The sequence below is a fragment of the Felis catus genome, chromosome B4 (genome assembly GCF_018350175.1).
Source record: "Felis catus isolate Fca126 chromosome B4, F.catus_Fca126_mat1.0, whole genome shotgun sequence".
Classification (NCBI taxonomy): Eukaryota; Metazoa; Chordata; class Mammalia; order Carnivora; family Felidae; genus Felis; species Felis catus.
Genome location: NC_058374.1, coordinates 16,364,966 through 16,388,658, shown reverse-complemented (window position 1 = coordinate 16,388,658; position 23,693 = coordinate 16,364,966). Strand labels below are relative to the sequence as shown.

The 23,693-nt window shown below is 40.3% G+C and overlaps 1 protein-coding gene across 16 annotated transcripts in view; it reads left to right on the top strand.

The window, feature by feature from the left end:
- Nucleotides 1–23,693, top strand: part of TRDMT1 (tRNA aspartic acid methyltransferase 1) — an 89,131-nt gene that overhangs the window by 1,299 nt on the left and 64,139 nt on the right. For 8 of the 16 annotated variants that reach the window (XM_045060952.1, XM_045060951.1, XM_023256400.2 and 5 more), the window contains exon 1: nt 15,290–15,508. The exons of 2 other annotated variants lie outside the window; for them this stretch is intronic. In XM_045060952.1, coding sequence (XP_044916887.1) covers nt 15,445–15,508 — 64 coding nt within the window. In that variant the 5' untranslated portion in view covers nt 15,290–15,444. Of the gene's footprint in view, nt 1–3,940; nt 4,010–9,465; nt 10,162–15,289; nt 15,509–15,627; nt 15,796–23,693 lie in introns of those variants that run through there. 6 more of the 16 variants (XM_045060950.1, XM_045060955.1, XM_045060956.1 and 3 more) reach the window with 6 other exon arrangements.

The following is a 23,693-nucleotide window of genomic DNA, read 5'->3' as shown; positions in this document are numbered from 1 at the left end:
ATGCCTTAGTTGTCCCTCAAGGAGATGAAAAACTGGACTTAAAGTCTCCACTGAGAGTCGTCTGGAGATGATAATTATGAAAATAAAGGAACTTGAAGGAAACGCCTTTGCCCACTTCTCCTTTCAGGTTAATTGTCTACCTGAAAGATGTTCCAACAGTATTTATTGACAATTGATATTTCTCTGCATTAAAATATAGTAAAGAAGTTGCAGAAGAAATGAATTAATTCAAAGAGTTATAGGCCGATAATGTGTTTGGAGAACGATATGGGAGAACTTCCTACAGGCAAAGAAAACCAGGAGCCAGGTGTCTTGCCTGGTAATTTCTGTGGCTCCAACCTTCAGTGTGGTCAGCACAGGGCTTACCTGGGTCCTCATTACATCTTTTGTTCTAACCCCAGAAATCGTGCTGGGAGTCTCAAAATTTAGCTGTTTTCATTTTGCTTTTAATGCAGCCCTTTTTCTGTTTTTAATTTTGTGGCTGGAAAAGCCTGAAAAAGACAATGAGTCATGACAACCATTTCTTTTTCCTCCAGATAGGAGCCTTCAGCGTGAGGCGAGGGCACTGAGCACCATTTGTGTGATTCAGGAGGCTTAGTGCCTGGGCGCTTTTCCGAGGGGCCCCTTTAAGGGGACCCACTGGTCCAGTGGTTCTCAAAGTGTGGTACCCAGACCAGCGATACCAGCATCACCTGGCGTTGGAAAGGCTATCAGTCCCTACCCCAGATGCACTGAATCAGAACTTTGGAGCAGAGGCCCAACAATCTGTTTTTTCATAAGACTTCCAGATGATTCTGAGGAAGGCTGAGGTCTGAGAACCACTATGCTAGTGAATTCTTAATATTTGTGGCCATGAAGAGCATGAACAATATAGTGGCTGGAGAGGCGATGTTTATGACTCTTCATTTATGAGGAAATGAAGAATAAATAGAAAAGAATGTTTTAACTTTTAGAATTCAAGACTAAAAAATTTAAAAGCCTGGAATTTAATTAGGGGGACCGATTGCTTGCAAGAACCTTGCTTTCTCAGGGAAGAGCAATCTGATGACTAGGGAACTGTGAAATATATTGGCATGGTTCTGAAATTCTAGAATAAACTCTCGTGAGAAAAGGCACGGCTTTCTATATTAGGACATAAATTCAACCCAGGTGTGTAAAATCCTAGAAGACTCTCATGTTCCATTGGCTTTGCCAATTCATTTGCATCTTGAGGCCACAGTTTCTAACTGAAAACCATATGCGTTGTTAATTGCCACAAATGATCTCATCAGAATGAAGTCAGAGATTCAGAATTTGTAAGAGGATGTGTGAAGTGTTTTGATTATTGAAAAATGTGAAGCATAAGCATCAAGAATGATGCGTAGAGATATTGATGGCAAAGAGGTGGTTTAGAAGTTGATACAAAAAAGGATTGATATTTCAACTTCCCTTTGACATACACCTCCTTGACTGCTGGCTCTGTCGTGTATTAGTTTTTGATGTTAAGTAAATCACGGTTTTTAAAAGCTCTTCATCTTAGTTCCCTCAACAAAAATGTAGCATTTGTGATCCCTACTCAGAGGATTGCTGTGAGAATAAAATTAGATTAAAATATGAAAATGCAGTTTGTAAAGGTCAAACATTACACATTTTAGATATTGTTTTTAAGACTGCTGGTATTTTGTGTCTGGGTTGGGAGGCTTTGTGATTGTTGACATAATGACATCCAGGAGTTTGGAATAAGTGTGTATGTCAGCAGATTTTATGATTACAAAAAATACCCATGTTTACTTTTCTATTAATTCTCCTCTAGTGGAATGTTTTCATTTTCTCATGAGACGAGAGAGATCCGCATATGTTTTATTAAGGAAAGCAAGCCTGATATCTTTTATCCTTTGAACCGAGGGACTACATTTCACTCATTCTTGCGGGGAAAGATGTCAGATTCTGGGTAAATTCACAGGTCGTGGATAAGTCTCCATTTCTTCCAAGGTAAAAGGAAGGTGTTGCTAATACAGAAGCGTGTGAAGACGAAGTGAGAGATGTATATAAAATACATAGTTGAGGGGTACATGGTAAGCACTCGATAATGTGGGTTGTTATTAGTGTTGTTATCGTTACGAAACGATAGCTTGAAGAGGGGCAATGTGTCTGAATAGTCAAGGGAAGGAGAAAATAAGAAGACACGGAGGCAGCTTGTGAAATGGCCCGACCGTTTGGCACATGAAAATTCAGGTCCGATGACTTTTCTGGTCACTCTTATGAAATCAAACAATTCTCTGATGGTTGCTCATAGAGAAAATTAATATAGTGATTTATAATCTGCGCGTCTACCTCATAATCAACATTTCGGTTTTGCTTTAAAGTTCTGTTTCTTCCCTCTCCAGGCTTGAGTGTGCTAGAGACAAGGAAAAGGGAGTACTGAATTTCTCTCTCCCCCTCCCCGCCTCTCTCTCTGTTTACCGAGTGTTTCTCCTCGTCCTTCCCTACCTTGCTGACTAAGGTCTCTTGCTGGTTAGGGTTAGGGCTCATTGAGAAGAGGTGAAGGGGAAAAGAAAGTTCTTTCTTGCCAACTATTGTTGGTGATCTAGAGTTTACACCGCTCCATTGGGCATGTGTTTGAAATGGGCCCTTTTTCTAGCAGGTGTTTCTGTGGGAACTTCTCATCGTTGGGCTGTCTTGCCCCAAGTGCCCTTGACATGCACAGGTGCATTCGTATTTGTCTTCCACAGTCCCAAGAAGTCATTCGGAAATACACTCTGCTTCTTTTTGCTGCGGTAACTTCTTTCCAGGGGCTCATCCTCCCTCAGAATCTAAAACAGCGAGTTCTCCCCTATATGGCTCAGATCTGGTCCAAGGGAAATACTTTACCTACCAGAACTCAGAGGAGGATGAGAGCAGAGTTTTAAACTCCCAGGTGGTCCTGTGACGCCCTTTGCCTTGGACCTGAGGTGAGTAGCAAACAGCCCCAAAGATCTTGTTGGCAGAAAGGTCAGTCCACACAGCACGCTGGCAACTTTCTCCCAAAACTTTCCTCTGCAACCATCTCCAACTTGTGTATACCTTCCACATAGATACATAGCTGGTTGTAAGAGTTTGATGTAACTCTTTGTGGAACCCTTCCTTTGCATTGTACTGTTGTATTTCACCTTGGCAGGTGGTTTCTACTGCTTTTGCTACTTTACATGAAACTTGCTTTAACTCCTATCAAAGGTAAAAAGGGAAAGGACCACTTTGGGGGTGCTCTCCTCAATCACCCCAGAATTGTGGTCGCTGCCAGGGAGAAAATGATGTGTCCATGCAAATGTAATTGGGAACTTCCTGCGTGCCCAAATCACAACATAATTCCAAAGTTAAGCTTTAAATGTGAGCAAGGGTTTTTTTTTTTTTTTTAGATATTCATCTTTTCCTCATAGGTAGCTTTTTGTTTTTTAAAGTGACTGAGTTACAGTATTCCTGTCTTACGTTATTAACCCTTGAACTGACTTCTCTTATTGTTTTGGGAGCTAAAAATGTGTTTAAAAATGGTGTTCAGCTGAAGTTAAAAAACTGCTAACTTTTATCAGTTGTTAAATACAATTCCCACTTCTACTTAAATAAACTCATCTGGAGACAAACAAAAAATTTTATGTATTGTGTTTAAATTATCTTTTTGCATTGCAGGCATAACTTTTTTTTTTTTTTATCTTTTTTTTTTTTAAGTTTATTTTGAGAGAGACAGAGAGTGTGAGTGGGGGAGGGGCAGAGAAAAAAGGAGACTCTGAAGCAGGCTCAGCACTGTTGGAGCAGAAGCCACGTGGGGCTCGAACTTGTGAAACTATGAGACCATGATCTGAACTCAGGCCCCAAATGTCTGTTTCTGTCTTGTGGTACTTCTGGGGGTGGGTGTCTTAGTACACTAAGAAAATGAACCTGGACTTGGAATGTCATGTAAGCCTCATTTTTCCATGTGTTTTTGTAGTGACCAGATGCTATTGTGAAAATTATATGGACCTCTCAAAATTTGCTGGGAATTTGAAAATTGGGTATGGTAGGTATTTGTCTAATAATTCTTAATATCAATTTGGTTAGTTTTTCAAATGGGCTTGATTGGCGTAGTAGAGTAGCAAAACCTTAACATAATGACTAAATACTCATCTATGCATCCACCCAAGGGGCCCCTTTTATTTTATTTTATTTTATTTTATTTTAGTTTAGTTTAGTTTAGTTTAGTTTAGTTTAAGTTCACCCCTAGCATGGAGCCCAGCGTAGGACTTGAAGTCACAACCCTGAGATCAAGATCTGATACTCAACCAACTGAGCCACCCAGGTGCCCCAAAGGGACTTCTAAAATATTAGAATTCTGTACTAAAATAAATATCGGCAATGCCTTCTACCATAGTGTTCTTTTCTTTCCTGTCCTCCCATTTCGTCTTCCCTGTTCTCCCTGTGTCTTCCTTTTCTTGTTTTCCCAGATATCTGGGGATGTGCTCAGGGGAGATGATGGTACTTGGAAAGAGTATCTGGGTCTGTCAAACTTTGAGCCAGTTTGAAGATAAGGAGGCAAGAGTCAAAAAAAGAGAAAGAAGAAAGAAAGAAAGAAAGAAAGAAAGAAAGAAAGAAAGAAAGAAAGAAAGAAAAAGAAGGAGATGCTTCTAAATCTTGTGCAACACTGTAATTTATTTTTTTAAGTTTATTTATTTATTTTGAGAGAGTCAGAAACAGTGTGAGTGGCGGAGGGGCCAAGAGAGAGGGAGACAGAGAATCCCAAGCAGGCTCTGCCCTATCAGCTTGGAGCCTGACGTGGGGCTCGAACTCACCAAACCATGAGATCAAGACCTGAGCTGAAATCGAGTCAACAGCTTAATTGACTGAGCCACCCATGCACCCCACGTGTGACACTGTAATTTAAACAGGATTTAGCGTGGCAACTCATTGTATGGTGTATCAAAGTTGATACAAAGCTGGTGAGCTGAGAGGAGCTGTACATTAGACAAAGCAAAGTGTGTGTGTGTGTGTGTGTGTGTGTGTGTGTGTGTGTGTATGTGTGTATGTTAACAAGGTTTAGAAAGGTTTTAATAAATTGGAAGCATTAAGGGGCACCTGGCTGGCTCAGTCGGTAGAGAAAGCAACTCTTGATCTTGGGAGTCATGAGTTCAAGCCCCACCTTGGGCATAGAGCTTACTTAAAAAAAATACAATAAAAATAAGTTGGAAGCCTCAAGATGAACTTGAGACTCTAAAAAGCTCCCCTGTGAAGCTGAAAGGGTTTAGATTGCCGCTCGTATCACACTCCTTTTAGCCAGAAGTTGTGTGGGGAACATCTAATGTGTTCCCCTAGCGCCTGGGATCCTATTTCTGCCACTCTGCCACCAAAAAGAGCTGGGAGGGTAACTGGTAACAAATCTCGAGGGGATATCAAAATGACCTTAGAACAGGAAGGAATAGCTAAGAAAGGTTTGCAAAAGAAGAGGCATTGTGGAACTTCCTACTAGGTGTGATAATGTACGACAAAGTTCCAGTAATTGCAAGTGTGGTTCGCCAGCCAGAATAGCAGACGCATCCCAAGGAGAGTGAGGCCCCATGGGGATGATACGAACTTAGAATATAGTGTGTGGAAGAGGAAAGCGGAAGTGTTACACACCACCAGAGAAGGGAAAACTAGATATTTGCGGGAAAGTTAGGTTTAAAACCTCACCTTGCACCCCATATCAAAATGCATTTTAAAAAACGAAAGGTAAGTAAGAGAAGAACATACAGAGACATAGGATAAGTCACAAAGGAAAACTATGTGTATTTGATGGCAGAAAATTTAATACTTCTGTGTCATAAAATATTACAATCCAAATTCAATGGAAACTGATGAACGGGGAAGTGTTTTTACAATACACGTGGTTGACGGCTTTATAACAACAAAAATAAAATTGTGGTAATTCAGTATGAGTCTCCTATCATCCCAGAAGCAAAAGGACAAATGTGAAAAATAATTGACAAAAGAAAAAATTACAGATGTCCCATAAAGATGTGATAATTCATGCTCGATGTTAACCAAAAAAAGGGAAAATAAAAATGACACCCTAATTGTTGGCCTACAAGATAGACAAAGGTTTAAAATGACATCACTTGTTCATGTGGATGTAGGAGGTGAATGTTCTCAGTCACTGCTGATGGGAGTTTGGACTCTAATCGTTCTGGAAATGAGTTTTGACAATATGAGTCAAGAACTTATGTAATAATTAGGACTTTCACCTGTGACCCCCCCTTCTAGACTCTAGCTGATGAAAATATCAGAGCATTTGAATATTTATATGCATGAATATTCATGTACTGTTCATGGTAGCAAAAAACTGAATCCTCTTAAATGTTCAATACTGACAGACTAGGAACACAAATTATGGTTGTTTATGGACTATAGAAACAAGAAGGAAAGATACCTAGGGAACAGTTTAAAAGTGGTTGTTTTTTAGGGGTAGGGATGAAATCAAGGTTTTTTTTTTTTTAGAAGGGTATGTCTTTTTCCTCCCTTTACTTTTGTGATTTGCTTTACCCCTCCAAATTAGCATGCATTATTTAGAAAATTCGGGAAAAACTAAAGATAACATGTGAAAGAATGATACATCTCTTTGATCAAAATGGAGAACTGGTCATGATAAAATGTTAGATGAAAAAAAAAGCAAGGTATAAAACACAAGTGCAGGGGCGCCTGGGTAGCTCAGTCGGTTAAGTATCCGACTTTGGCTCAGGTCATGATCTCGCAGTTTGTGAGTCCAAGCCCCGCATCAGGCTCTGTGCAGACAGCTCAAAGCCTGGAGTCTACTTCAGATTCTGTGTCTCCCTCTTTCTCTCTCTGCCCCTCCCTTGCTCATGCTCTCTCTCTCTCTCTCTCTCTCTCTCTCTCTCTCTCTCAAAATAAAATAAACATGAAAAAACATTAAAAAAACACAAATGCAGTAAGATTATGATTTTGGTAAAACACAATTAGTGCAAAGACTAGAGAGAGAAATACTAAAATGTTGGCCATAGTTATGTCTTGTAGTTTTTAAAATTTTCTTTTTTTATATATTTTCCTGTTTTCCAGATTACATGTGATGGGCATAAATATTTTATTAGTAGTGCAAAAAGAGAAAGAATTATTCTCTTATAGTTGGATTGGGCTTTCAATACTCTGGGCATTTCTGATGTATGCTTATTAGGTCTCTTTCACTTTGGGTGATAAACAAAAAAAATTTGTTTTCCAAATAATTATGTCTCACCTCTATAGGGAACAGGTAATGGGACTGAACTGAGGTCTGAAGCTTTTGGGTTTTCAAACTGTGAGCTCTACAAGGGTGCATAAATACTGCTCTTGGTTTCATCCTTTTCCCACCCTATTGTAGGATTGAGCCGTAAAGTGAAAGGAGTAAAAAAAAGATGGGCCCTGCAGATTCCTGACATTTTTTCCTAACCAGAATGATTTTTAACTCCTAATGTGATTTTTCCCCCTCAAAATATATACCAGCTCTCTTCTTTCATTCCCTTTGATATCTTCTAGATTTTTTTAAAAAAAATTAATGCTATCTTCTGATTTCTGTAAAAAAAAAAGCACTTTGGTGATTTGTAAATAAATCTGTTAATCTGGGTAATATTGATTTATGGGATGTTCAGCAAATCATATGAAGTTTTCTTCTTTAGATTCTTTGTTAAAAAAAAAAAACACCTGAATATTCAAAAAGAAAACAGATAGGGTCTAGATGGATTCTTGAGCATTTTAAACATTCATAAAGTTCTTTGAAACGTACAGGCCTGTGTGAATGTGTATGATGGATACTTTCCTATTATTAAAGCATACTTTGCCATCCACTAAAATATAGTCTATTTTGGTCACTCTGTATTCTCTGAATGACTAAACATAGAGCAAATCCCTTTGGGACTTGTCCTATATTTTAACTTCGCAGTAATTACCTTAGATGGAAATGGAACACTCAATCTTGATCTTCGGGAGTCAGTGTAACCTGTAATAGAAGGGTTAATGGCTTCTGGGGCATTCCAGCGTGAATAGAAAGTTTGGGTTTAAGTGGTACTTATGTTGTATCGGGTTTACTGAAGTGACTTTGAAAGGCTGTAAGATCAGTTTTAACAGTTTTAAGTAAATACAAAGTTGAGTTTTTTTTTTCTTATGGAGTGAATAGACCTAGTAATAATGTTATTATGTTTTGCTTATTTTTATCTCTAATGGATTGTGTGATAACGATCCCAAGTGATATTGTCATGTATCTAAACTAGTACCTGACTAGCGAGGGTAAGGTGAAAAATGCTTTTATGTGATTTTTCTCTGGATCTGGATTTTAATTTGTCAGCATTGACAACAGTAGCAATTAAAAAATAAAAAGGCTGCGAAGAAGAATGAAGTATTTTATAGAGCGTGTGTGTATGTGTGGTGAATGTGGGATGTGTGTACATGCTTTCCTCTTCCTGGCCTTGCTGGATCTGGCTAGGGGGATTTGGTTACTTCAAACAGTTCTGAAGGTTTGATGAATGAGCAGAGAAAAGGAGCAAAGTAGGAATAGCTCTCTTTCATTTTTATCTCTTCTATTCCCATCATGAGTCTTGTTTTCCTGCCTGACATAACAAAGGCTATCATAGAAAACAATAAGGAAAGACATCTTGTAGAGAAAATGCAAATTAGTATCTTGGTAATACACCCTTTTTGAAAGCATACCAACCAGGAAAACAGTTCTCTCTGTGTAATTGTTAGAAAAGAATGAAATGTAACTTACATTATGACACAGTTGTTCAGAGAGGGAAGGAAACCGGTATTCGTTGTTCTAGGCACGTTACTGAGGTTCTCTCTCTCTCACTGTCTCTCTTTACCTGTGTCGATTAATTATTGATTAAATACAGACATTACCTTGCTAGCAAATATTACCCTTGTTACATAAATGAAGAAAGTATTAGAGGCAGGATTCATATTGACTCATTTATTCTAAGGACCATGTTCCTTGCACTGCATCAAGGTGTCTTTGTAGAAATAACTGGGCCCAGAATCTATTACACATTTTAGTCATGCATCTTTGAGGTTGTCTCTTTTTTGTGAAGCAGAATTAACCTTTTTGTTTAATCTTTACAAAACGCATTGCCCTATCAGTTAAGGTAACCTTCATGGATCTCAAAAGTTGCCTTCATTCCTCAGGCCAACCTGTTCTCAGGAAGCAGTGTATTCTGGGAAACAGGGCTGCTTTAGTTTGGATCCTTGGCTTTCCTTCTGGGGGTGGAGGCCTAGCAGGCGTGGGACAGCTGAGCCTTCTGAGTATCTTCTGTACTAACTTGTGATATAGCTGGCCCTAGAAAGACCTCTGAAGGAAACCCAAATAACAGATTCCCCGTTGTCATGGGCTTGGGCAAGTGACCTCAACTTTCTGGAGGTCAGATGAAGACTGGGTGAAATCAGGGTCATATGGGGTCACTTAGAGGCAGCTGCAGGGGTGGGTGAGGGTAGGGGAGGTGATCCAGAGTTCTTCTGGGCCCCTACTACCCATGCTTTGACAACACAACAGCTGTGTGTATCTGTGTGTGTGTCTGAACACACCCTCTGTGCCTGATCCTAGGGGAAATTTTGTTCGAAGAAAAGGTTCTACATCTAAGAATAGTTGGAAAAACGCTGGCAAATAGTCCTTAAGATTTCTTCCGGCTCTAAATTTCCATGGGTGTAGGAGAGCAGTTTTAAAGATAGAGAATCCCCCTATCTTTAATGTAACTGAAATATAATCTTTAACATTTATTGCCAAACATTTTTAAATTAGACATTTCAGATATAATCTGAAAGAGAAAAATCAGTGTCAAACATCTGTGACCGAGTACTTTGAGATGGTAAGCTATAGGGCCAACTGCATGGTTCCTATGCTTTTCAGCAGAAAAATCTAGAATTACATTTCCTCATGATTCTGATTAAAAAAAACACATTTATTCTCTTCCTTCTTCTGAGGTAAGCATAAGATAGTATTTACAACTGGAAGTCCCTGGAGTACACTTCATAAAAGTACTATTCCTTCAAGACACCATGAAGTTCATCATTTTCCATCTGTTCTTTTTCTCTTGGAAGTTCATCATGTCATTGAAAGAACACACCTGTTGTTTCCTGCCTCTTTTCTTTTGTGACAGTTTGTGAACAAGGTGAATGGACATCAGAGGAAGAACTGAAATATTTGGTTACAAGGTTTGCTATTGTGTGAGTTCCTTTTCCTCTATATCTTTAGGACACTTTTGAATTGAATTGAATTGAATTGAATTGAATTGAATTGAATTATTTTGTGATTTTTTGAATAATTTATTGTCACGTTAGCTAACATACAGTGTATACAGTGTAGTCTTGGCTTCGGGAGTAGATTCCCATGATTCATCACTTACGTACAACACCTAGTGCTCATCGCAACAAGTGCCCTCCTCAATGCCCATCTCCCATTTTCCCCGTCCCCCCCTCTCACCCCCATCAACCCTCAGTTCGTTCTCTGTATTCAAGAGTCTCTTATGGTTTAGGGCACTTATTTTATTTATTAATTTTTAATTTAATTTCTATTTTTTTAATGTTTATTTTTGAGAGAGACGCGCGCGCACACACACACACACACACACACACACACACACACACACACAGCATGAGCAGGGGAGGGACAGAGAGAGAGGGAGACACAGAATCCGAAGCAGGCTCCAGTCTCTGAGCCATCAGCACAGAGCCCAATGCGGGGCTCAAACCCATGAACCATGAAATCATGACCTGAGCCAAAGTCAGACCCTTAACCGACTGAGCCACCCCAGGTGCCCCTTGGGGGAATTATTTTAAATCAGTGTTCATAGTACAATAATTAAGCACTTGCTGCACACTTCAACATTGTTCATTTATTGATGGGCTACCTGTTAAGGTCATGACTTCACAAGACTGACTTTCAAGCAACTCTCTCCAATAAAACTTTCTGTGATGATGGAAGTGTTCTCTCTTGGCTGAGCACTACTGTAGCCATCAGCCACATGTGGCTATTAAATACTTGGAGCATGCCTAGCGTGACTAATATACTACGCTTTCAATATTAATTAAGCTAATTTAAACTTCAATCAGCAAATGTGGCTGGCGGTTACCCTATTGGACAGTGTGGTTCTGGAGGGTCAATACAGTTGGTAAAATAGTCTTATGTTCAGGGGACAGAAGGCACGAAGTTGTTTTTATTACTGGCACTTTCATGGCTGGAAATAGGTTAGAGGTTTTTCCATTTAAAACCATTTTAAGCTAAATATTTCTTCAGTGCTTGGCACATAAAAGTCAGTAAGTGATCGGATGGTATTACTAGGTCTCCCCTTACTCCACCCCCAGTCTCAGCAACTCATGTATCTGATGCATCCTGGGTGAGGTCACTAACAATTTTCGCCTAAGATTGCCAGACCTGTAGACTTACCTCTCAAGCTGCCTGGGTCTTGGTGGGAGTTCAGAGCGAGACAGTTATGTGTGCTGCTGTCTACTGACTTCCAGCGCTCCTAGGCTCCGCACCCCCTCGGTCATGCCTCTGGCTTGCAGACTTCCAGCCTCGCATCCATACTTCTCCAAGCCAGACCACTCCTAGACGCCATCCACAACCCCCACTTAGGGCCCTGAGAGGTCTGTGGCCATAAGCACCTCTCTGCAGCGTGCTGATGTGACCTTGTTCAGTTGTGGCTCCTAAAACCGGCATCACCCAATTGGGGGATGAGCAATTGCAGGAGTCAGAATCACGCTGTTGGACACAGTTGAAGGTACCGAGAATGAAATCACTTAGACGACGTCATCTGATAGATGCTGTTTATGAAACACACTTTTATGTTGTGCTAGGCATTGGGCTACGCGCTTCAGATTGTCCTCTAGCCCTCACAGCCACCACATGTCTTATTTGTACATATTTTAGACATGTGCTTAGGCTCAGAGAGGGTAAGTGACTTGCCCAAAGTTGCATAGCTAGGAAGCAGCAGACCTACGATTCCTGTTTACGCTCTTTGGCTCTCATTATCGAAGAGGGACAGGTCTTCAAAATCAGTGCAGAAAGAATAGATTTTAGATGACTGTAAACAACGATGTTCTACTAATTTAAGGCCTTCACTGCAAACGTCTCCCTCTGTGAAGTGTGCTGTGCCCCTCAGGAACAGCTCACAGCTGAGGCCTAATGCTGGCGCATCGGTACTGTGATGTAAAGGCCTTCTTGAATAAGCAGGACGTTGCAAGTGGAAGATGAATTCTCAGGGCCTTTCTGATTCAGATCCCTTCTGAATACAATTTCCTCTCTTGAGGACATTTATTGCCAATTTACTCCCACATGACTACTTTTTTTTTTTTTTTATTTTCCATGCAATTCATAAAGACCATTCTTTTTGCTGGGTGAAACCAGAATGTAATGTATTCATCATTCAAATTTGCATAAACAGGGTATTCTCTCCCTTCGGCCAGGCTGTGTAAGAATCCACATCACGTTTCACTGGGGAATAAAGAATGGCCTGGATCATGAAACTCAAAGATGATTGCCAAAAGTATTTTAAACATTTGGCGGACTGTCTTAGTTCTGTTGGATATTAATGTTCACGGGAATGGCAGGCAGGAGAGGAAGGACAAAATATGATAGATTTCAAGTTATATGATGAGCTCTTAAATAACTGAGATATGCTGTTATTTTTTTAACATAGTCATAGTGTTATATTGTGCTCCTTAATTATTTCCGATATGCTTCCTTTGTCCCAGGTGTTAACTAGCATTTTGGCTTTTTTTTTTTTTAAGCGTATTTTGTGTGTTTTGAGGGAAAACAACACTGAATGTCCTCAAGTTTGATTTTTGATATTTGTATTGTCAGAAAGTGTGTTGAGCTTCTGTAATTAGAATATAAGCTCTGTGGGACATGTCACTGAGGATAACTTTATGGGAAACTGTGGGATTAGAAAGCTGTTTTTCTCCTTTAAGAACATTTGTAATTTGCTTTGGGAAAGAGTCATCAATGTGTGTCCTCATTTTCTCTGTGCTCCCCATCCTATCCTCCTCCTGAACTACTCCTGACTGTGGCGCCCTCACCTCACACAACTTGTGCCAGGGTTTGGACGTGAATGCATACCTAATCTGAGGGGATCTAACCTCTATAGTTGTCTCCACGGAGATGGTTGCACATTATGATTATGGCGAACGTTTTCAGTCTTGAAATGATTATCACACGTGATATGCTTTAGAGAGGAAATACCATGTATCCGGATGTGGTGGATCAGGCAGAAACTGGGTTGGAAAGAATTGAAAAGATTTCACGATAGGAACAGGTAGGATCTCTATTTCAGAATGCTGGCAAGGTATGGATCAGGGAACCAAACATGTCAGGGTTTCTAGCCTAGGATTCTAGAAGGAAGAATCCGTTCAACAGAGAATTTAGAGAAGAAGGCTAGCCTTTCTGGGCAACATAAAGAACATGAGCAAGGAACGCGAGTGGGGAAACTGAGACACGAAGGATGTTTGGGGAATGCCCACTGTTCCAGTTTGCAGCACAGCTGAAGAAGGAGAGAAAACAGAGTTAAGAAAGAAACATAAGTGAAGACCCTTAAGGATCAGCGTGAACAGTTTGTAATCAGCCTGTGTGGGAATGGGGGTCTACCTCCCTCCCTCTCAGGAGATTGGCGTTTTCCATGAACTCGTCCACATAGTTTTGGCCTGTCTCTCCCCTACAGGGTAAGATCGTTGGTCATATTTATTTTGATTTATAGTACCCATGCTAAACAGATTCTAGGTTTGTGTAACATTTTGGTTGTTGACCGTGTATAAATCACTGTGACTACATAGTTCCCTTTATAGGTGCTGATATGTTTATTGTACTAATATTATGTAACAAATACTAGAAAAGTTTGTTTCATGCATTATATTTGTGATGTTACTGTGTATATATGATTTCCATAAATTAAGTTGGCTTAAGAGTACCTTTGTTCAGGGGCACCTGGGTGGCTCAGTCGGTTAAGCATCTGACTTTGGGTGAGGTCATGATCTCGCTGTTCACAAGTTCCAGCTCGGCGTTGGGCTCTGTGCTGAGAGCTCAGAGCCTGGTGCCTGCTTCAGATTCTGTGTCTTCCCCTCACTCTGCCCCTTCCCCACTCACATACTCTTTCTCTCTCTGAAAAATAAATATTTTTTAAAAATTAAAAAAAAAAAGAGTACATTTGTTTACACCAGATTTAAAAAATGTCTTTTGGATAATTTCAATTTGAGCAGATAATTAACATGTGGCCAAAAGGGGACTCGCTTTCTCAAAAACTAATTCAGGCTTAGAATCTTAGAGCTGCAGGGCCCTCAGCACCCATTTCTCCTGCTTCCTTCCCTTTTATTTTGCAGATGGGGAAACCAGGCTCCGTGCAAAGTCACATAATCAGTTATTGCCAATGTCAGGGCTAAGATTCTGTTCTCTGCTGTCTTTCTGCCACCCTTCGTATCTGAAATAAGTGACCAACAAAAACATTTAAAGGCCAATACACATTTACAATGAAAAAGTTTCATAGGAAACATCAAAATGGAGCAGTTCCATAATTCAGATAGGGTAGTCATACTTTTGTTTATAACATTACATTGGGGCACTTGCAAAGTTTCTAACAAATCAGTTCTTAACTTATTACAAGTGGCACTCCCCAGTTTTTCCTAACAAAAGTTAACGTGTGGTGGTAATGGGAACAATATGACACCACACCATGAGATCATTTCCTCCCTTGCACATGGCCATGTTTTACTTTGTGATCCGGCTTCTGACGACGTGGTCACTGGAGCATCTTGGAGAAGCAAGGCCCCGGCACTTGGAGGGACATAAATACTTCCGCGTTATATTAACAGCAGATCCTCTGTTCAGGATACTTTCCACGTTACAGTACAACGAACCCCACTAACAATTACAGCAAGCGTCCTCTGTCCTGGCGTGCACAGGGGCTCTCTGCTGCGTGGCCGCTGAATTCTGAACTTGTAACTATGGGACCCGCTCGCGGGAGGAGGCTGGTTTATCTCTGTCACCCCAGCACAGCCACAAAACCTGGCACGTGGTACGTGCACAAAACCAACGTTAGTGAGGTCTGGACACTTAAGGCTTCCAAGTGACAGTGAAGCAGCGAGCCTGGAAAATCAGGTTTTCTGGGTTCTAACCTGTCTGTGTTAATTCACTTTGAGGCAAAGGTAGATTTCGCCCGTCTACGGAGCTCCGGCTTAGTGTTTTCTTCCAAAGTCCCTGAATGCACTCTGACAGGAAGATGGAGCGTAAATCAGGCTGCTATTCACTTGGGAGGCCGTACTGTTTTGTGTCCGTTGTCCCCCCGCTAACCCCTGTCACCCCCGGGGCCCCAAGCTGCTTGAAGTTCTCCGAGCGCGCGGGAGCTGCGGGAGAGGGGGAACTGAAAAGCCGCGGAACCAGAGGCGAGGGAGCAGCGCGGGCGGAGGAAGGACGAGATGGGGAACCGGCAGGCCTAGCTGCGAGGCGGCGGCAGCGGCGTGGAGATGGAGCCCCTGCGGGTCCTCGAGCTGTACAGCGGCATTGGGGGCATGCACCAGGCGCTGAGAGGTGAGGAGCACACCCCGCCTCTCCCTACGTTCACCCCTCCGCGCTGCTCACAGCCAGGGTGCGGGGGAGGGGCGAAGCGGCGAGACGCTGGGGGCGGAGAATGGAGGGGGAGGGGGCGCTCGGTTGTCTTGGAAACCGCCCCAGCGCGCCGTCCCCGCCCGGCGCTGCGGGCGGAGACTCCTTTCCTCCCGCCCCGAGCGATGCCTGAAGGGCGGGCCCCAAGTCTCGGAGGACTCCGTTTGTGAGTGCTCATCCGCGAGGCCAGGCTAGAAACTCAAACTAAAATGGTACCCGCGTAGGGGGGAGAGGCGAGCCCCTGCCTGGTGCGGGTCCCCAGTTCTAAGTGTGGCTGCCACCTAGAGGCGTGGACACCTGCTGCTTTTGCCCTGGACGAAGTGGAGACGAGGGAGGGGAGGTCGCTGGGGGTCTTGGCCGGTGAGGGGATGGACTTTCGAAGGGATAGCTGCAGTTCAAGGTCGAAGTTAGGGAAGCCTAAATACACTGTGGAGAGAAGGCATTGAGTCAAAACCTGCTCCTTTCTGGCCTTTGAAAAGAAACAGCTGGTCTTGTCTAGATACTTTGGCGCCAGGAGAGCGGAGTTGAAACTTCGTTGTGACCTTGGGCTAGGTCCTTCACATTTTTGAACATGTTTCCTGGTTTTAAAATGTGAAAAATAATCTATTTTCAGAGAAGGCTTGTGAGGATTAGAGATGAGGCGAGTGAAATGTTTAATAACAGTGCGTAGTACATTGTAGCCACTCAAAGCATTATAAATTATTAGTACCTCTCTTTTATGTACGTCTTCGATTTTGAGATTTTAAATTTCTTTAGTGATAAGTTGGAGCTGAAAGGTTTCGTTTTTGGTGACGTTTGCTCAAAAATAATTCTTGAGCTCCTGTACTGTGCCAGGTACTGTCGAGGCACTGGAGAAACAGCGTGACAAATAGACTTGGAGCATGCGTGTTTATTCTTAAATTACTAAGACAACCACAAAACTGAAACTTGCCTGCTTCCTTTTTTTAGTTTCGAGGGTAAGAAAAGACTACTGTAAGATACAGAGAATATATAATGAGTTGAGCATGATCAGTTTTCTGAGCATATATATTTGGTTGTAGATGAGGTCAGTGATTATTAAATTTTTATTACTTACAATTATTTTCTGGCTCTCTATGTTCACTTCTCTTATCAAAATTTACTAGCTTGAAAACAAAAGAAAATTCTAGGGGTGCTTGGCTAGCTCAGTCAGAGGAGCACAGGGCTTTTGATCTCGGGGTTGTGGGTTCCAGCCTCATGTTGGGTGTAGAGATCACTTAACACGAATGAATGAATAAAGTTTCAAAAAAGAGAAAATTCTAGAACTATCTATTCTCTTAATTTTGTAAGATTTTATAATGTCAGCATTTCCCCCCTTGTTTTGAAAACCCTTAATGAACATAATTTTAAAGCTTGTTTTGTACTTTATCATAAACTGTAACTCAACTACTCTTCAAGGGTTGAACATAAGATTATCCCCTAATTTTTTGCAAGTATAAATGTGCTACAATTACATCCTTGCACATAAATTCTAATTTTCTCTTTAACCGTTTTTTCCAAAAGTGAAATTAATTTGTTTAAGAATAAGAGACTGTGTGCCACTTAACAAAGTAAAATTATGAGAATCTTTTTTAAGGTTTTTTGATAGATAATACAGCAAATTAAGTGCCTCCCTGAACTACATATTCATTAGGAATTGTAATATCCATTTTTTAACCTTTGCTAATTTGATAGGAGAAATTGTATAATTTTAACTTGCATTTTTTTTTGTTCAATGAAATATATTTTCTCCTATTAACCAGTGCAACCTGAATTTGTACACATATTTCTGTTACCACTGCTACCATCCTGAATGTAAGCTTTATTAAAATAGTTTCCCAATTGCTCCCCTGCTTCTACTTTTCTTCCCCACTCCACCCTTTCTCCACAAAAGAGAATGATCTTTTGCACAGTAAATCAGATCATGTCACTTCCCTGCTTAAGTGGCTTCCCTTTGAGGTTAGAATCACAGCCCTGTCTTCTCCTCTGCTTTGGAGATCTGGCTTCTGTCTGCCTCTTCAACCTTATGTGCCACTGTCCTCCTCCTTCTCATATCCAGACTCACTGGTCCTTCTCTGGGCTCCTCAAACCCTCCAGGTTCCTGTTATGTTCTGGCCTTTGTTTTTGCTGTCGTCTCTATCCAGAGTGCTCTAATCCCAGACTTTTCCGCTGCAGCTGCATTTCATGTCTCATGTCTTAGTTCACATGTGGCCCCTTCAGAGTAGCCTTCCGTGGCTGACCCTGTGATTCAAAGTAGCCTTCCTGCTGTGTCTCCACCTTGATGGACTCTCACCTTTTGGTTTCAGGCCTACCTATAAGGAGTATTGACTCTTAATCATATCTGATGCAAATATTTTCCCCACATGTTTGTATTCCGGTGTTCATTTGTTTGATGCACCGAAGTTTAAAATTTTTTTGTAATAAAATGCATTGCTGTTTCCCATGTGGTTTTTATACAGTAAGAAAGACCAAAGGTAAGAGCGCTAACTGCAGTATTTATTAAGGACCTTTTACACGTCAGGCTCTTTGTTAATGATTTAATAAACTAGTTAGTGGTAAAGCCAGTATTGTAACCCAGGTTTCTGCACCTGACCTCTTAACCATGCTGTGCTGCCATTTTTATGTTTAAATCCACTACTTGAATCTACAGTTTATATAATAATAAGCACAAGAGGAATAATAACTTCAGATTTCTAGATAAGGTTTATGATCGAAACATTTTTTTATTGTGGTAAAATACACATAACATAAAAGGTACCATTTTAACGATTTTTAAGTGTACGCTTCAGTGGCATTAACTAAATTCACAGTGTTGTGCAAACATCAACACCATCCTTTCCAGAACTTTTTCATCATCCCAAACAGAAACTCTGTACCCTCTAAACAAGGACTCCCCATCATCTCTTCCTTTTTGTATCTGATTCACTTAGTATGTTTTCAAGGTTCATCCATCTTGTAACATAGAAGTGCTTCAATTCCTTTTTATGGCCGAATAGTTTTCCATTATATGCATATACCACATTTTGTTTATCCATTTCTCTGTTGATGGTCTTGGTTGTTTCCGCCTGTTGGCTCTTGTGAATAATACTGCTATGGGTATTGGTTTCAACGTATCTGATTCCCTGCTTTCAGTTCTTTTGAATATATACCCAGGAGTGGAATTGCTGGAGCATATGATAATTCTATGTTTAACTTCTTGAATAACTGCCAAACTATTCCACAGTGGCTGCACAATTTTATATTTGTACTAGCAATGTGGGAGGGGGGTTCCAATTTCTCCATCTATCAAAATGATTCCTTATTCCAATATATTTGTGTGTGTGTGTGTGTGTGTGTATGGGTATGTGTGTGTGTATATATATATATATATATATTTATTTATTTATTTATTTTTGGTAATAGTTATCCTAAAGGGTATGAAGTGATATTCTAGTCTGGTTTTGATTTTGATTGTTCTAACAACTAAAGTTAAGTGTCCATGTGTTTATTGGTCATCTGTGTATTTTCTTTGGAGAAATATCTATTTATGGCTTTTGCCCATTTTGGAATTGGATTGTTTTTTATTCTGTTGTAGGGGTTCTTTATATATTCTGGATATTGATCCCTTATGACTTATATGATTTGCAGATACTTGCTTACACATAACTGAATTTTAAAAGATAAATTTAATTGCTTGGGCAGCATGATAGTTTTGTGTGAAAACCAATGGACATTTTAATACCTCAATTGAAATTTTCATCTTAAGAAGGAAATGCAATGTGCTCTTATATTGTTGCTATGTCACTATGTAGATACTTCTTTATCTTCTGAGTTTCATTTAACTTTATTTTTTATCTGCATGTCCATGTGTTTACCTACTCCGTATCTTCTGGTATTTCTTTTTGTTCCTGTATAGCTTCTAGCACAGTCCTACACTTGTGACAGGTTGTCTGTGGTTGGCTGTTGAGTTTACTATTGAGTTGGTAATCATTCTACCATTATGTTGATAAAAGCATGGTTTTTTTAGCCCAAATTTTTATATAATACAGAACTCTTCATTACAAACCACATAATCTATTCTCTAGCTAACATAAGCAAACACACACACACACACACACACACACACACACACACACACACACACATTTGGAAGCTCACAGAATCTACATAACACCCAGCAAAGAGGTTAGGTGAATAGGAGCACTTCTCAAACAACATTCTGGGCTTTGCTCCTACACAGCTTCATACCGACATCACCGCTTTCCCCAATACTGCTGGGGGCCACGTGTGAGAAGTGTCATCACTGTTTTCCCCTGAAGGGTGGATGCTTCTACCATCTCTGTCACCAAAATGATGGATTTTTTTCATTTGCTTCCTCACATTGCTACTTCTGAATTAAAGCTGTATATGGATGCAGTTGATTGGTGCACATTAGATCCCATTGCCAGCAAAGAAAGCTGGGAGAGTGAGTTCTGGGTTCTGTTTTGGAAAGAAGGGACTCAAAATATGGTAAAATTTTCAAACCTAAAAGACACAGGCAGAGATTCTAGATGGCCACAAGTATAACAAATATCTTTCACATTATTTAAAATATGTTGCACTGTATAGGGTCCACTTATTACTGCTTTGACATTATTTATGCCTACACAGTCTATAAAGTCTTGGCTAATGAAATGAAAATACCTCCATTCAGAAAGCAGTGGGAGAGGTTGTTTTGCGAGTTATATGTTGGTGGGGCCTGCAAGGCAAGCTGCGGATGTAAATAAGATTTACCTGCAGATGTAAATCTTATTTGTTAATAAGATTTTGTTTCTCTCATAAAATGTGGTATCAGGAAAAAAGTAAAATGTGGTTTAAAGTGTTGAATAAAGGAAAGCTCTAGCTGATATATATATACATATATATATGTATATATATATCATAAAGGATTAAGGGATATATGTCATAAGGGATTAATATCCAGAATATATAAAGAACCCCTACAACAGAATAAAAAACAATCCAATTCCAAAATGGGCAAAAGCCATAAATAGACATTTCTCCAAAGAAAATATACAGATGACCAATAAACACATGGACACTTAGCTTACATATATATATATATATATATATATAGAGAGAGAGAGAGAGAGAGAGAGAGAGAGAGAGAGAGAGAGAGAGAGTCAGCCACTGAGACATCCTTAAAAGTAAAAAGACCTGCTCTACCAAATAATTTCTAAAGGTGTTGATTTTGAGTTTTAGTTACATAACACTTAATCATATTTAGTAGGAGTTACTCAGCCTTAATATTTTCTGTTAAAATGTTAAGCTACTTGTCAGTCTTTAGTTATTTTCTGAATTTCTTTATCTTCATTTCTCAATGACTTATATGCCAACCTGGGACTCTCCCAAACCACTTTAGAATTAGGTGTGCTTAAAACTGAATCCGGCAAGTTTATTATTATTAAATGTAGGTCTGAATGTCACCTGGGGATGTTTCTGGAGCAGTAGCTGTAAGGGGCTAGAATTTGAGCCGCTTAATTTTTTTTTCTCTTTTATTGTCTTTGGGATTGTAAAAATGTCCTCTTTTTTGGCCTATTTCCCCATAGTTACTCTTATGACTTCTTACCAGATTTAAAGTGAAGTGACGTAAAAATTTGTCCCGTTTGAAAATATGTATCATCGGTTCTCTATTATCTATAGAAGTTATCAGATTGTTTTTTCCAAACTTGAAATACAAAGATGAAATATGTAGGATGGATTTTGTATATTCAACAGAGGAGAACCCTAACTTTCCATTGGATGATAGACGTACCTATCGTTTACGTGTTGAAAATGAACGTTTACTTCACCACAGAGTATTACTGTTTTGCACAGATCAGATCATTTACCCTGTCCTAACGTGTAGATGACCGGTTTAATTTGTGTTGTGACCTACCTACTGGGACTTTTAGGGGCGCAGTAAACCGTATCCCTCTTCGTACTTCTGAACAAAGAGAGAAATAAACCAGGAGGAAGGCAAACAGGAAATAAGAATTTGTATGCTTTTTATTCCTGATGAGGTCTGCGTCGGAGGATGTAGCTTAGTGAGAGGGCCAGATGGGTCAGCTAATATTCAGCCAGACGATCAGGCAGCACACCTTTGGGCCCAGCTGGAGAAGCAGGCAGAGCACATGTTGCCTGTGGGTAGCTTATTCCCAAGAGGAAGACGGGTGGAGCCGAGCCAGCAGGCCCAGTTGGTTCTTCTCAAATTAGCCCATTGATTAGAGCGGTCACTCTTCCTTCCCTTGGAAGTGGTGAAGGGTTGGGATGGGGGAGGGGTTTAAAATGAACGGAAAGCGCTCACGTGGAAGAAACATCAGGAGCAGGAACACGTACGCTTCACATGCCAGATGCTTGTAGGAATCCTTCAGCTGTCACGGTTTTTCTATTTTTCAAATGCTCTCTCAGCCTTTTAATATTTGATACTTAAACCGTCCCCGACAGTTATTTGGTAGCGTCGCATAATTTGAAATACGGTGGTTTGTTTTCGTAGCAGCTTGGTCTTAAATCCTCCTGTGTTTGGCACTGGGAGATAGTCGCATCAGACAGTGTTTGTGTGGGGCAGTTTCAGGGAGAGACCATTTCATCTCCTCGTCGACAGGACACGGTTCTGTTGTCAGAAGGCCTTGGTACTTCCTAGCTTTGTGACCTTGGACAAAAACTAAACTTTCCCTGCCTGTTTCCTTTTCTATCAAATGGGGACAATTATAGTACTTACCTCAAAGCGGAGGTATGAAAATTATACATTAATAAACACAAAGCGTGTCACTAGTGCTCGGAATGTGGTGAGTGCTCAGTAAATACGGGCAGCTATTACCAAAAATACTAAAGTTATAGAAAGTTATTACATGTTGTTAAAAATGGCCTTTAGAAAAAGCTGGTTATTAACTATTTGAAGTTGTCAAAGAGCTTTCAGACTAGATTTGAATTCTGCAGGACTAGATCAGCGAAAGAAAGAAATATTTATAGCTATAGAAGATAATATGGAATGAATATGTAGGAAGAGGTAAAAGAGAGGGGCAATGAAGAGAGCAGAAAATTCTGTTTCGCCCTCTTGATTCTCTAGAAAGCTTCCTTATCCACTAGGGAATAGGTTTCCTCACTGGATCTACTTTGTGCATTTTCCTGGCCTCCTATTCAATGTTTTTGGAACTACTCCATATATTTCTCTGAGTGACAAAATGAATGCCATTATTTAGGAGTCAGACCGAACTGCCAAGTATGAGCTGTGTAAGTCCTGGAAAGTTGTGTGACTTTCTGAGCCTGAACTCTCTGTGAGACGGATGCGGTAATACCTTCTCACAGGGTGTTGTGAATGATGTTAAATGGAACAGCGGATGTAGGAAATACAGTGTAGGTACTGAGTAAATCTTAGCACGTTTTTTCTTCTTCCCACAATGTTTTGTAGCTGGCTTTCCCTACTTAATTGCATTGGATGACCTCATTGATAAAATCGGGATAATAACTAACCTAACAGGCTTGGTAGGAGGACTTGATAGAGCTGTATACATAGAGGTGGTATAGTTCCTAGTATAGAATATGTCATAACTAATACTGCTGATGCTACTTAGGAAGTCGAACATTATCATATACTTGTTATCTGTATTTGTTTTGTGCTGTGTTCATGTTGCCATTGGTTTATTCTTTTTTTATAATTGGTGATTTGCTATTCCATTTTGTTGTGATATTTTTTCCAAGCAGGATTTTGGAAGATAGAGTTTTTCAGATAGTCAAGAAGGGAAAAGTTATACTGGACAGAAGGAACATCCTGTACAGACACGCAGACGTGAAATAGCGTGGTCTGTGTGGAGACATACAAATATTAAAATATCATTGCAATATAAATGCTATTAGAAAATAGATTTTTATGAGGTACCAAATCATGTGACGCCATACAACCTGATAAGATGCTTGGATTTTTATCTCCTAGGTCTGGTTAGCAAATGAAAGTTAAGTTAGTGAAACTGTCGTTTGTGTTCCAGAAATTGTTTTGGGTGACCATGATGTGGTAGTGGTGGCAAGTGGAGCAGAGAGGCATGGTGGCCAGTGAGGAGATTATTGTCCAGAGATCACGAATTTAGGCAGAGCCAATAAATGGAGACGATGACTTAGA